We start from the raw sequence: 12,500 nt of genomic DNA, 5'->3' as shown, positions 1-12,500 counted from the left end.
GTTTCCTTCATTATCACTCAATTGTAATTAGTTTAACAAGTAACACGACTTTTAAATTCTTTATTACAGTGCAGTTCTTCACTGCACTTTCCTCTTGCAACAAACTATTACAGGCTCCTATTTTTCTGAGCTTGCCAACATATAGGCGGCTGCTCTATTTTACTTAATACAACTGCAACACTGAAACACAAACTACTGTTGCATGCATTTAGTAGTTAATTTGGTTATAAAATTATATTGTCACTGTCAGGTGGAAACCAACACACAAAACGAGCCATGACACGTTTTGAGTTTGTAGATCTGCTAAAAAAAAAGACAAACAAATAACATACAAAGATGAAATATAGAGGTATGAGGTTTCTACCCGATGACAACGATATGCTCTCGGCATCATATACAGCAATATTTGCGAGTATACAGTATACTGCCCTGTAAATGGGTGATTTATACTCAGTTGTGTCCCGGTGTCATACACCACAAATTGCCGATCTACCAGCTCACAGCACTGCAGCACGACTCTAGATCTGCTATTCTCCACACGCAACCCAGTATAAATCAGACATAACAGCTATCTGCGGTGTCCCTCCTTGCTCCCTCCTCCATTGCTCATCATTTTCTCACACCCCTCACTCAGTTCCAGGAGTCTCCAGTCATTTATTCGCACGGCCGAAACCCCGCGGCTGGAATTTACGACCGCCGGCCTCGGCGCTTATTCTCACTTCTCAAGTGTGCCGTGGATTTACCGTCGTTGTCGTGTCGCCGCCGTCGTTAAAATGTAAAACTTTTTGCAGAGGCGGCGAGAAAGTTACAAATGACGCGGGGGGTGTGTCCGCTCAACCACAAGCCCCCCAACCCAGCTACCCAAAACTCCTCCCTATCCCGTCCACATCACGTTGGTTACATTTAATTTGTGCTCCCCTCACCTCACTCAAACTAAATCATGAGCTGTCACCACGCCCGTCACTCTGGGTAAACTATATAGCTCTGGGAGGGAGTGGGAGAACTCACTCATCCTCTATTCTCCCCTCTGTCTTCCAACAGGGTGTTATGCTGTTTGCCTCCCGTTTCTAGGCTCTCTCTTAACACCTCACGTTGAATTCATTACGCCAGGCGTCCCCCGCGATGGCAGGTCTGCGACCAGGGAGTTTGGCACTTTATTATGTTATCTTTAACGGCTCTATGCGCCGTGATCGCGTTTATATGAGGGGGGAAAAAAAGTTAAAAGTTATTCGTTCAATAACGAGTGTGCTGCGCGCCCCTCTGGGAGACGCATTCAGAGCTGTCTCGCCTGCACAAACTCCACCTGAAGATACTGACAGGTTGACACTTTAATTTCCTTCCGAGGTTTTTTCATCTGCGTCTGGTGGAGAAAGAAGGAAAGGAAGATACTGTACGTACGCGTGGGGGGAAGAAAATTACACATTGGGCTGAAAATGATTAACCCTGTAAAACCGGTAAAGCATCACGTGTCATTTTAGATTTTAGCTGTATATAGAACATTGGCTATTCATAATTTGGCTATGCAAAAATAGCATGCAAGCTCATAGCGTGTCACTTCGTGTCACTCTGTGTTTTGAGCTTGTAGAGCTGCTATTTTAGAAAATACATATAATCATGGGGGTCCTTGACATGAAAAGGTTTGAGCACCACTGATAGGCTATAGCAATTTTTTTTTTCCAGAAAACTGTTAGGATTTAGAAGACATTTTCTAGAATCTGCCTCAGGTCTCAATGGGTTAATAAGACATTGGCTTTCAATTATATCCCCTTTGCCCTCATCTGTTCACGCAGGTTCGGGAAACATCGGAAAGACGGCTCTGGCAAGTCCAAAGACGAGGAGGCCTCAGAGGACGAGACCGTGCGGATGAGACTGGAACAGGAGAGGTGAGAGCTCAAACAGTATAGCCGCGGCACGCTAAAATCCCCACGCAAATGATGTCCCCACAGGAACACAAAAAGCACCGCTAACCGGAACATTAGCAAACTGGCCAATTAACAAAATGGTGCAGGCAGGGGTTGACTGAATTCTGGGAAAGCGTTCAGATGTCAATTTGCCGAAACGTCCTTTGCTTTTATATCAGTACATTAAATAGATCATTTATGGATTGTTGTTGCTGGTGCCATTCATTGGCCCTGACCCCCTAATGGTGCTAGTGGGCCCCATGTGGATTTGGCCTGATTGAATGGCTAGCCCATTATAATAGTGGAATCGATGGAGCTCCACATTTGTCTTTTTCCTGCGGCCAGTGGAGGTTGTTAATCGCTCAAGAATACGCTGTTGCTTTCTGTACAACCGTCCTGGGTGTTTTGTGGACATGGGGGACCGGGGGGGGGGGGACCACCATGAGAATGAGGCAGAGTATTGGCTCTTTTGCTCGGGTGAAAGGAAGCCGGCTAACACAATATCAGCGGCTGCATGGGCGAATGGAAAGGGACGCCTGGCTGCTTCTGCTTCCATTGTACCCCACCAGTCCAATAAACTCCGTAATCAAAGTGCCCGTTGGTAATGAAAGCTAATTGAATAGCGACAATAGGGCTTGATAGTGCTCCCTAGGAAGGAAAGGATAGAAATCCACAAAAAAACGTGCACGCACGCACGCACGCACGCACGCACGCACACACGCACACACACACACACACACACACACACACGCTGACAATGGTCCACTTCCCCATTCAATGCAACATCTGGAGGCCTTGTTCAAAGAGCTGTCGTCTCGTGTGAAGGTCCTCTCCTCCGTGGGCAGGGGTCCCTCTGGCCGAGCGCCCGACATGTTTCCCTCAGCCAGCAGCAGTGCTGCGTCTCTCCTAATCTGGAAGCCCTTTGAGCTGCTCCCAAACGGCTGACAGGCTAAGCAACAGAGCCAGGAGATACTGTATGTATGTAGGCTACTGTATGGGTGTATTTGCTATCTCGCTGTCCCCCACAATGAGCACGCACGCACACACACACACACACACACACACACACACACACACACATACACACACACACACACATAAAACAGGTTACTACAAGCTCTACAAGCTCTACAAGCTCATAGCGTGGCACCGAGTGCCGCGCTATGAGCTTGTAGTTCTGCTATTTTTGAAAAATTGTGAAAATGTGGCGCAAATCATTGAATATTCTTTCAGAGCGTTTAGAACTCAAATCTTTGTTTCTGGGGGGTACCTGGAACAACATATTTTCAGATGGGGGTCTGCGACTCCGCGGCCAAATATAAAAAAGGGGGGATATATTCGTTATAAAAATACTTCATTACAAAATATACTAAATGGTAAATGTCTGCATTTACACTAGTATATCACGTGTCTCCAAAGTGCTTTACAATGTACTTCACATTCCTCCTTTCATACACACCACATGCCGATGGCGGAGGAAAACATGTTAAGGCACCAACCTGCTTATTAGGGGTTAGCAGTTAGGGCTTCAGTGTCTTGCTCAAGGACACTTTGACAGGAAGAGCCGGGGATCAAACCTGGAACCTAGACGGCCACCCTGCCGCTCTAAACAGCAAAAATAGCCCATCTACAAGCTCACAACATGTTGTATCACGATGCACGGTGAGCTTGCAGATGTGCTATAGAGCACCGAAGTCCTGACGTCACTGTCAGTAGAGGGCGCCAGTCCACAGGTTTGTGTACTTTTTATTTGCATTGAAATACCCATAGGGGGATTTTAGATCTCTTCATATAAGAACTATAATAAACCGATCATCCCGGCCTTTTCACTCATATGGATATGAAGCATCGACTGAAGGTGGAAATGTACAAATATACCCAAAGAGTAACACAATAAGCGCTAGAAACGAGTCAAACAACCCAGAGACTACATTTCCGGGTAGGGGGGGTGGCTGCAGCTGCCCGTCGCACAACATAAACTGACATGTTAATTAAGTTTTTTTTAAGTTTTTTTATTGATATTTAATGTTTTGTGGTTAGTACGAGTCGAGTCACCGCCAGCTGAGCTTATGTCAACGAGGAATCTCAAGAACGCAATGTGTTGACAGCTGGGCGTGATGTATATTAGCAGCGACATTGCTTTCATATGTAGTTTCAAGGCTATTGCGGCCACATTAATTCCATTTTCTCCAGAAACTGGCTGTATCAAATATGAATGGACATCATTAACGACGCACAGCCACTCCCCTGACAGAAAGGCCGGGATGATCGGTTTATTTTTCAAACACAGTTCTTATATGAAACGACCTAAAATCCCCCTATGGGGATTTCGAAGCAAATAAAAAAATACATGAACCTGTGTACTAGCGCCCTCTACTGAAAGTGACATCAGACTTCGGTGCTCTATTGTTTTATATTTTACAAATTGGACATAATAGCCTAATTTGAAAATTTGACTAAGATAGGGATGTCAGGTTTACTTTGGTTTAAGCATTTTTTATTGCATTGATTTATTGTGATTCACAGATTCACATATTTAATTCAGAGGCAGGGAAGGGATAAGACATGTAATGTCCTCCCCGCACGTCGAACCCTCTGCACGTACACACGCACACATGGGCCGGCACACACGCGCCCACTTTGTGTCTCTCTCGCTCACCCTTCTCTTTCCATCATTCCTTTTGTCTGCCACTTTGTCTTGCTAGAGACTGTTCGTTCCCCACGTCTTGTCTCTGTCAGTTCTGCATGTGTGAGCTCTGGCAGAGAAACAACGGGGCCAACCTAATTCTTTGCTTTTGTACCCACTCCCAAATCCCATCACTCAGCCACGACACAACCCACCCCAACCGCGCCCCCCCTTTCAGTTAATGGAAAGAGAATCCTGGGGGAAATCGGGGTGGGTAATAATAAACCGACCTGCCACGAAGCAGAGTCGATATTCAAAGTGTCGGTTGGTTCAGCACAGGATGACCGCTCAAATACCCATTACCCCCTGGATATTTAGAAGGGGGGGGGGGGGGGGGGGGGGTTACTGTATCGTCAATGATGGAAGAAGTAATGACATTTTGTACTTAATTAAACCTATATCAATGCCCTATTGTACAAATAGACTATAGTCTGTTACAAGTACAAGTTTGGTATTCAAAATTCACTTGAGTAAATGTGCATAGTTATAGTAGTAGTATAGTATATATACATATATATATATATATATATATATATATATATATATATATATAGTATATATACTGCAGGTCTGAAGTGGTTCTGTAATAATGATCAAAATCTACAAGCTAACTAGAAAGTAAAGGTTGTAGTGGAGTAAAAGTACAATATTTGCCTTTGAGATGATGTGGAGTAGAAGTAAATGTATTGAAAATTGGCTGATTGATAACATACTGTATATGTGCCTCGGAGACACTGTGATATTGTCGCTGTCCGACAGAAACCTCGTATCTCCATATTTTCATATCTTTTGTGTTATTTAAATACTGGTACTTTGTACAGCGTACTTGAAGAAATAGCCAATCTCCAAGCTCACAATGTGACTTTTTTTTGACACGTTGTAGAGTTTGTAGAGCTGCCATTTACACTATTACATTTTCTTTTTTGAGTGGTGCAACCACTCCAAGGAACAGCAATGTCCCTATGTCCTAACCCATGTCCCGATGTTTAGAAAAGTACCAATAGGGGGTGTTGTTGCACCACTCGCTTCAGACTGGTCTGATTTTTTATATTCCGATTGATAATGACTATACTGTAGGTTGAACGTGGTTAAAGGAGCATTCAGTGATTTGGGTGATTTGGAAAACCACCCAGTCCGCCCCGGTAACAAAATGTGCACATGCACGCTCTACAGTGGGGGGAAGTGCAACAGGCCAACAGCATGTGCAACAGGCCCGCCCCCACTCGATCATGATTGGAGGAAGGCCCCACTCATCCTGATTGGATGAAGGTTTTGCCACCCGCCACCAAAACTGAATCTAGGGTTTTTTGACCCCAGGGGCTCACTGGGGACAGTGAGGAACTCCTTATATGGTCAGCACACTCTATAGTAGGGAAAAAATAAATGATATTTGAATTAAGTCAAATCACTGAATATACCTTTAAGTCTGTCTGTGGGTTTTTACAAATATTAAAGAACATTAGCAAGAGCTTTTGACTAAATATTAACTGCATTACATAATTGTTTTTTCTTTTTCTTTTCTTTTTTTCCAATTTCGTCCAAAACTGTTACTTTTCAGGATTCAAATTCAAAAATAGCAAAAGTAGCAAATCCACAAGCTCAAAACGCATCGCTTCGCGCTGCGTTTAAAGCTTACAGATCTGCTACTTTTTATGCTTTTGTGTGACGCTGTACGTAGTATGTTCAACTAGGGCGTTCATTTCCGGAGGGGAAAAAACATAAAAAGTTTGAATATTGAGCTAAGAGGTATCTGGACACAGTTTTGGCCCAGGCCAAGGGCGACAATGTCATGCATCATACTGAAGTATAGGGGGTTTCATTGAAGCGGGGAAATGTGAACCGGATACTGCAGCATAGTGTCGGAGACCCTGGGACGGGCCGTACGCCAAATGCCATTATTAATCGCCACGGATGCCATTGGCCCAGAGCTTTAAGTGATTACAGGATAGGAGGTTAGGTAGATTAATTCATAAAAACCTGGCCCTTATAACCCGCAATAAGCCAGTCACTGTTCTATATTTAAAACTTTGACCTTCATAATGATTCATGAAAGTTACTGTCCTTTATATGGCTGCCATCTCCGCCGCTTTTATTTTTTGGCAAAGCTCTTCTCCTTGGCTGATGTACCATGGGGGGGCTGGGACATAATCCTCTAAGACGGTGGTTTTTAAAAGTTTATTGTGCCCAAGGCAAGTCGAAATCTTTATGGGCAAATCCAAATTGCAAGGCGCACATGTGTTCATTGTCTTCCACTGCAGGAGGACGATGTTCGTGACAACAGCGTGCACGCAATCGGTGGGACGTTCCAGCTGAGGAAAAAAGCAATTATCACGCGTGGTTCTTTTAGGCTATAATCTTGTAAATTGTACGCAGCTGCCATGCTGTTAGTGATTGAGCTGGCTGTGCCATCCCCTCATCAAAACCACTATTATGACTTAGCACTAGCAGAGATAGGCCTCTTCCCCGATGGCCCTCTCACCCTTTGGCTTGTTTAGCTGGTCCATCATGGAAGCCATCCAAGGCACTCCTATCTGATTGGCTGACACTGAAACGGCCAGCAGACAACTGTCTCTGATTGGACTCTGGCGGGATCAGAGGAGAGCGGTCAGGGTTTGAGTGGTTGCTCTGTCAGCCGATGAGGCCAGGGTAGAGTGAAGAGAGAGGCCGTGGTGGTGGTGGTGTTGGGGTGATAATACATCATTCACTTTCTTATCTCCACGCACGGTATCCCCCCGAAACTACATGGACATATTAGTCCCAGCCATAGACGGTACACACACACACACACACACACACACACACACACACACACACACACACACACACACACACACACACACACACACACACACACACACACACACACACACACACACACACGTGCACACACACACATGCACCCATTTTCGGTGCACGACACCAGCGTGTAACCAAGTGTAACTCAGGCATAACTCTTATCTGTAATTCGCTAAATTTAACTTCTAAACGTCTAATCCTAATCCTAAATCCAACCTGAATCTGTTTTCTAATTGTAAATCTCTAAAAATCAATTTTCAATCATAAAATAATGATTTTTCATATAGTCACGCACGCACGCACGCACGCACGCACGCACGCACGCACGCACGCACGCACACACACACACACACACACACACACACACACCCTGACAATGTTACATCTCCATTTTGCCCCAGCAGACCTGAACTCCATGTGCTCCCTCTGTGCTCTGTGTTGGGGCTGATTGTGATGTCCAACAGTCCATTCCCTTCTTATCTGGCCAGTTCCACTTGGTTTCTAATCAGCCGGCTCACACTCCTCCACGGCTCCCACTGTTGTTGCCCCTCCACTCCCGGAGAACAGCGGAGGCAGGCAGGCCAGGAGCCTGCTCGCCTCCTCGCATGTGTTGCTTCCTGCTGGCCATTATGGACAAACACAGAGAAGGTGTGAGTTGCATGTGCGAAAACCAGCATGGAGCTCGCTACTTTTCTCATTTTAACGACAGTAACCGTGGCGTCCCTATTTTTTTTCTCTGTGGAAATTCTCCAAAAATATAGCCTCGGCCGATATGCTTCATTCATACGTGTCGCTCGGCTAGTGTTGCTCGGAGAAAACAGATCTGCAAGCTCGCTGCGTGTCGCGATGCAACACATTATGAGCCATTATATCCGCCCTTGTTGTCATATTTAGACGGTGTCATGCTTCAATGGTTAAACCAAATCCTTTTTTTCCCTTTTTTGTAGCCCTGTTGTTACATAGTTGGCACTATGTAACTTTTTTATGAAAAGAATTGTATGGTAAAGTATGTTAATACGATGTAACTTATACAGTTGGGGTGGTTGTATTGTGTCTCCCTGCTCTTCTATTGAGACATTTAGATGGTGTCAAAGGTCACGTCTCACCGAGACACAGGATCTTACATACATTTTGACCTGAGGGTCAAGGTTCAATTCATCCCCTGAGCAAGTAGGCAGAAGGCTCAACAATAAAAACGTCAGCACTTGCGCACAAAATCCGGGGTAGAAGAGGGTCAGTTGCAGCTTTAATGGGATATCACGTGAGATGATTCCTTCGCTATGTCTTTGTCTTTTTTCTTCTTGTCTTTTCACAGTGATCGTTGCTCCCACTGTGTCTTCTCTCAGTGATCGTTGCTCCATCCCATTCCCACTGTGTCTTCTCTCATTATCACAGCATCCCATTAAACTTTCATTTGCATAGCAGAGTTTAAAGGCTGCTCGGCGTGGCTGATTGGGGAAGTATGATTATATTCGTAATTATATTGATACCTACAGCAAGTTAATAATATAATTATTATTACCACTAGTCAATTAACGGCGGCGGAGACAATAGTGTCTCTGATTGCGTTATGCCATTACGGGGCAAACGGCAACAAAAGGTGAGTTCTTTAGAGAGCGTTGCTAGTTCCCACACGTTCATACAGTACGACACGTAAATACTGTAATTTCCCCCTGCGCGTTACAGTTTGATGAGGTTGTTCCTGTGCTCTGCCCTCTTGTCTGCTCTTCAAAACAGAAAAGGGCTGGTGGTGTTTTGATGAAGCGCGGAGAAAAATCTGTGCGAGGTGTCGGCGAGAGGGGGAGAATGTAAAGGATGTAAGACAGCAAATATATTCCGTTTCATCCGTCCCGGTATACAACAACAACAGTGCATGAATTGAAGAGGCAGGCTTTTTCCCGAGTTCTAAGTGTGTTTACTTCAAAATGAGTTTGAGATTACAGGCGGCTCCCCTCGCCCCCTCCTCGCTCTCACTCACTCTCTCCTCCTCTCCTTCCCACCACACTCTCTCTCTCTCTCTCTCTCTCTCTCTCTCTCTCTGTGGAGTAGATTAAACATTGACAAACATATGGAGAGGGAGTCTGTTGTCTCTGTCCGTCCAGAGCTAAACAGCAGCTTGATAAGCAGTGAGATTTATTCACCGCAGTAGAAGGAAGGGCTCGAGGGCCGTCGAGGTGTTGCCGCCACCTGGCCGACCAAATGTGTTGTTCACGTTCACAAGCAGTGACTTTCAGTAACGATATTCCTCCGTTTCAAGTTCATGTTCATGAAACAGAGAACTCACAAAGCTTTTGGTAACAACCTCGACACGTTTTCTTAATCTGTTAGGAGTGGGAAAACAGATCTTTCGCTGTGCTCTTGTTTGCGTAACGATTTTATCAAATAAAAATGGTCAGCCCGGCGCGGATCAAGGGTTGAACTTTGCCCGGGCCGGCCGTATAAGCCTCTGCATTAGAGTATAGTCTAGACGGAATTTGGCCAAGGGAATGTCATTCCTTTGTACTCTTATGAAGGGCTAGCAAGTAAACAACGTCCTCCGAGAGAGAGCTCCTGTGAAATCCTTTCTACGAAGCGCAAATATGCTCATATTTGAAACCAACTCCCCCTATGCTGTTTTCATTAAGAGGCTAACAGTGTAAATGGCACACGGTACCTGCTCAGAGGGCAGAGGAGAGGCTGGTAATTGGGCCCTGTACAATAGTAATAATGTGCTTAACGTGAGCAGTTCTCTCCCCACTGTTAACTCCACACTGGGCCATTGGTTGGCTAATGGAGTAGGAACATAGACCAGCGTAGGCCCTACGCTGTAGGGGGTAGGTGGTCTTAGGAGGAAGGTACAGTACTGTAGAGGTCCCAAATTGTTTGGGAGGTCCCCTCCAGATCATAAGCTTTATGTGTTTTCTCACTCGACAGTAAACAAACCAACATGCAGTAGAAGTGTATTTCTAAAGTTACAATGTAAGGACTTTTAAGACCTTTTCTCCCCAATTTGGCCATTGTGAAAAACATTGTGAAAATAGCCGATCCACAAGCTCACAGGAGCTCGCAGTGTTCAGCGTTTTGAGCTTGTAGTTCGGCTATTTGCATAATATTTATTTGTGGAACCGAATAAAACTAAACTTAATGCCTACAATTCCAAGTGCTTGTCAGGGTGGGGGGTCCCCAGTTCAAATATGATCATTTGGGGGGTCGCGGCCTGAAAGGTTCGAGGACCCTCGCTGTAGGAAGTGGGGGGTGGAGAATGGAGTGGAGCTGGAATGGGTGCATGGGCTTCAATTAGCAAAAGTAGGAAGCAGAAAAGCCAGCCTAAGGCCTGGCATAATATAGGCATTTGGGGAATCTTTAGTTAGCAGAATTCGTCATTCGACACATTCACCCTCTGCAGAAAGTACTGTAAGCACGAGGAATGTTACGTTCACATCCCGTTGCATCACACAATGTACTACTGTCTGAGCTGTACACTAGTATATCCTCTCTGTCGGGTGGAATATCTCCAAAACCGTTACTTTTCAGGATTCAAAAGTAGCAGATCGACATGCTCAAAATGCGCCGCTTCGTGCCTGGTTTCGAGGCACGTTTCGAGCTTGTGCATCTGTAACTTTTTATACTTTTGTCTGATGCTGTAGTATGACCAAGTATAGGGTGTTCATTTATGAGATGTCTGTCCGACTGCAACAATATGGAATTCAACCGTCTAACAGCCTGGATCTCCATGGTGCTCTCGCAGCCGGGAGCCAACAGTTAGGAGACCAGGCTTATCGTGGCAGGTTAACTCATATAGTTGAACCACAACACAACTTATTCGGTTATTCAGTTTCGTTTTTGGCCAGGGCTTCCCTTATGATCTAATTATCAAAACAGCTCACATTAGACTTACCCATGCATGTCAGACTCCTGATGCCGGGGAGAGCATAGATGTCTCTCTCTCTCTGTGTCTCTGTCTCTCTCTCTCGTTCTGGGCCTGCTCATGTCGCCATGTCTAGCCGAGGCCATTATCTCATTCTGTATGTCAATATGGTCGTTTTTATGAATTTGATTAGTCCATAAAACGCCAGAGGGCCCTGCAGCTCCCAGTGGACTTCCGTGAACCTGCGCTAACGTCATCATCCACTCCTTACTGGCAGAGATATGACATCACTTTAACCAGATGGCAGGTGAAAGGGCTTCTGGGAATTAGTGTTTAGGCTTTTTTTTACCTCTCTCTCCTGGCTTCTGCATTACGATACCCCCCAACACTGGGTCAAGTAAGACCTGAGTCCTGACCCAAAGACCATTGTACTCTGGGGAGGAGGTGAGTTGATTTATTCCCAACTGTACCTGGTCCAGGAAACCACCAGTGCTGTAGATTTATGGAGGAGTTACGTATAAAGCTACCCAAAATTGGGGGGTTCCATCAAAATCTCATTCCGGCGCAGATAACGCCGAGAAAATGGGATTTCTCAACAGCTAAAAATAAACGAGGCAGTCCGCGGATGGGCATGTGGGAATTGGGTTAATCTGGCACTGAAAAATGGTCATTGTTTGAAATGTGATTACAGTTATTAAAATACAGAGACATGGAAGAGAGCTTGGTTATAGCGGGGGGGAGGGGGGGGGCGGGGGTTTCCAGCCTTGTTTCCCCTGGCAACGCTGTCAATCATTTCAAAGTCACAGCGCGGCGGGGTGGCGGGAGGTCAGCCATAACCCCGAGGTAATAAGGGAAGTCCCACCAACTGGGTGGTGTGAGTGCGTGCGTATAAACGGGCACCACATCTGGAAGCAGTGAGCATCCTGGTGGCTGCGGTGAGGGTCACCTCAGCAGGAGGTCAACGACCCCCCCATCCCCCTGACCCCTCCCCCCCCCCCCCCCCTTTTCTCTCTGTCCCACCCTGCAACGCCTGCGCCTTGTTAGCAGTGTTGCCATGTCTGCTTCTTTTTTTAAGCGACTTTGGGCTTGTTTTTCTGTAACGTTGCTTGTGAATATTGGTGGTTGTGGTTTGGGGGTTTGCTTCCTAATGTTTTCATGTCAAGGACCCCCAGATGTGTTTTGTCTGCGGAACCCATAGAGTAATAAAAGGATAGACCAGACCGGAGTGTTAGCCCCCCCCCCCCCCCCCCCCCCAATTTTCTGAAAGATT

General features: G+C 45.7%; 1 protein-coding gene across 2 annotated transcripts in view; it reads left to right on the top strand.

Moving 5' to 3' along the window:
- LOC306913465 (partitioning defective 3 homolog) overlaps positions 1-12,500 on the top strand; it is a gene marked incomplete at its 3' end in the record, with an annotated part of 531,789 nt that overhangs the window by 415,069 nt on the left and 104,220 nt on the right. For both annotated transcript variants that reach the window (XM_079490132.1, XM_079490131.1), the window contains exon 20: positions 1,791-1,883. In XM_079490132.1, coding sequence (XP_079346258.1) covers positions 1,791-1,883 — 93 coding nt within the window. The remainder of the gene's footprint in view (positions 1-1,790; positions 1,884-12,500) is intronic.

The sequence above is a fragment of the Electrona antarctica genome, assembly GCF_951216825.1.
Source record: "Electrona antarctica genome assembly, chromosome: 20".
Taxonomy (NCBI): domain Eukaryota; kingdom Metazoa; phylum Chordata; class Actinopteri; order Myctophiformes; family Myctophidae; genus Electrona; species Electrona antarctica.
Note: the sequence above shows the minus strand (reverse complement) of the source record. Positions and strands in the feature narration are given on the sequence as shown.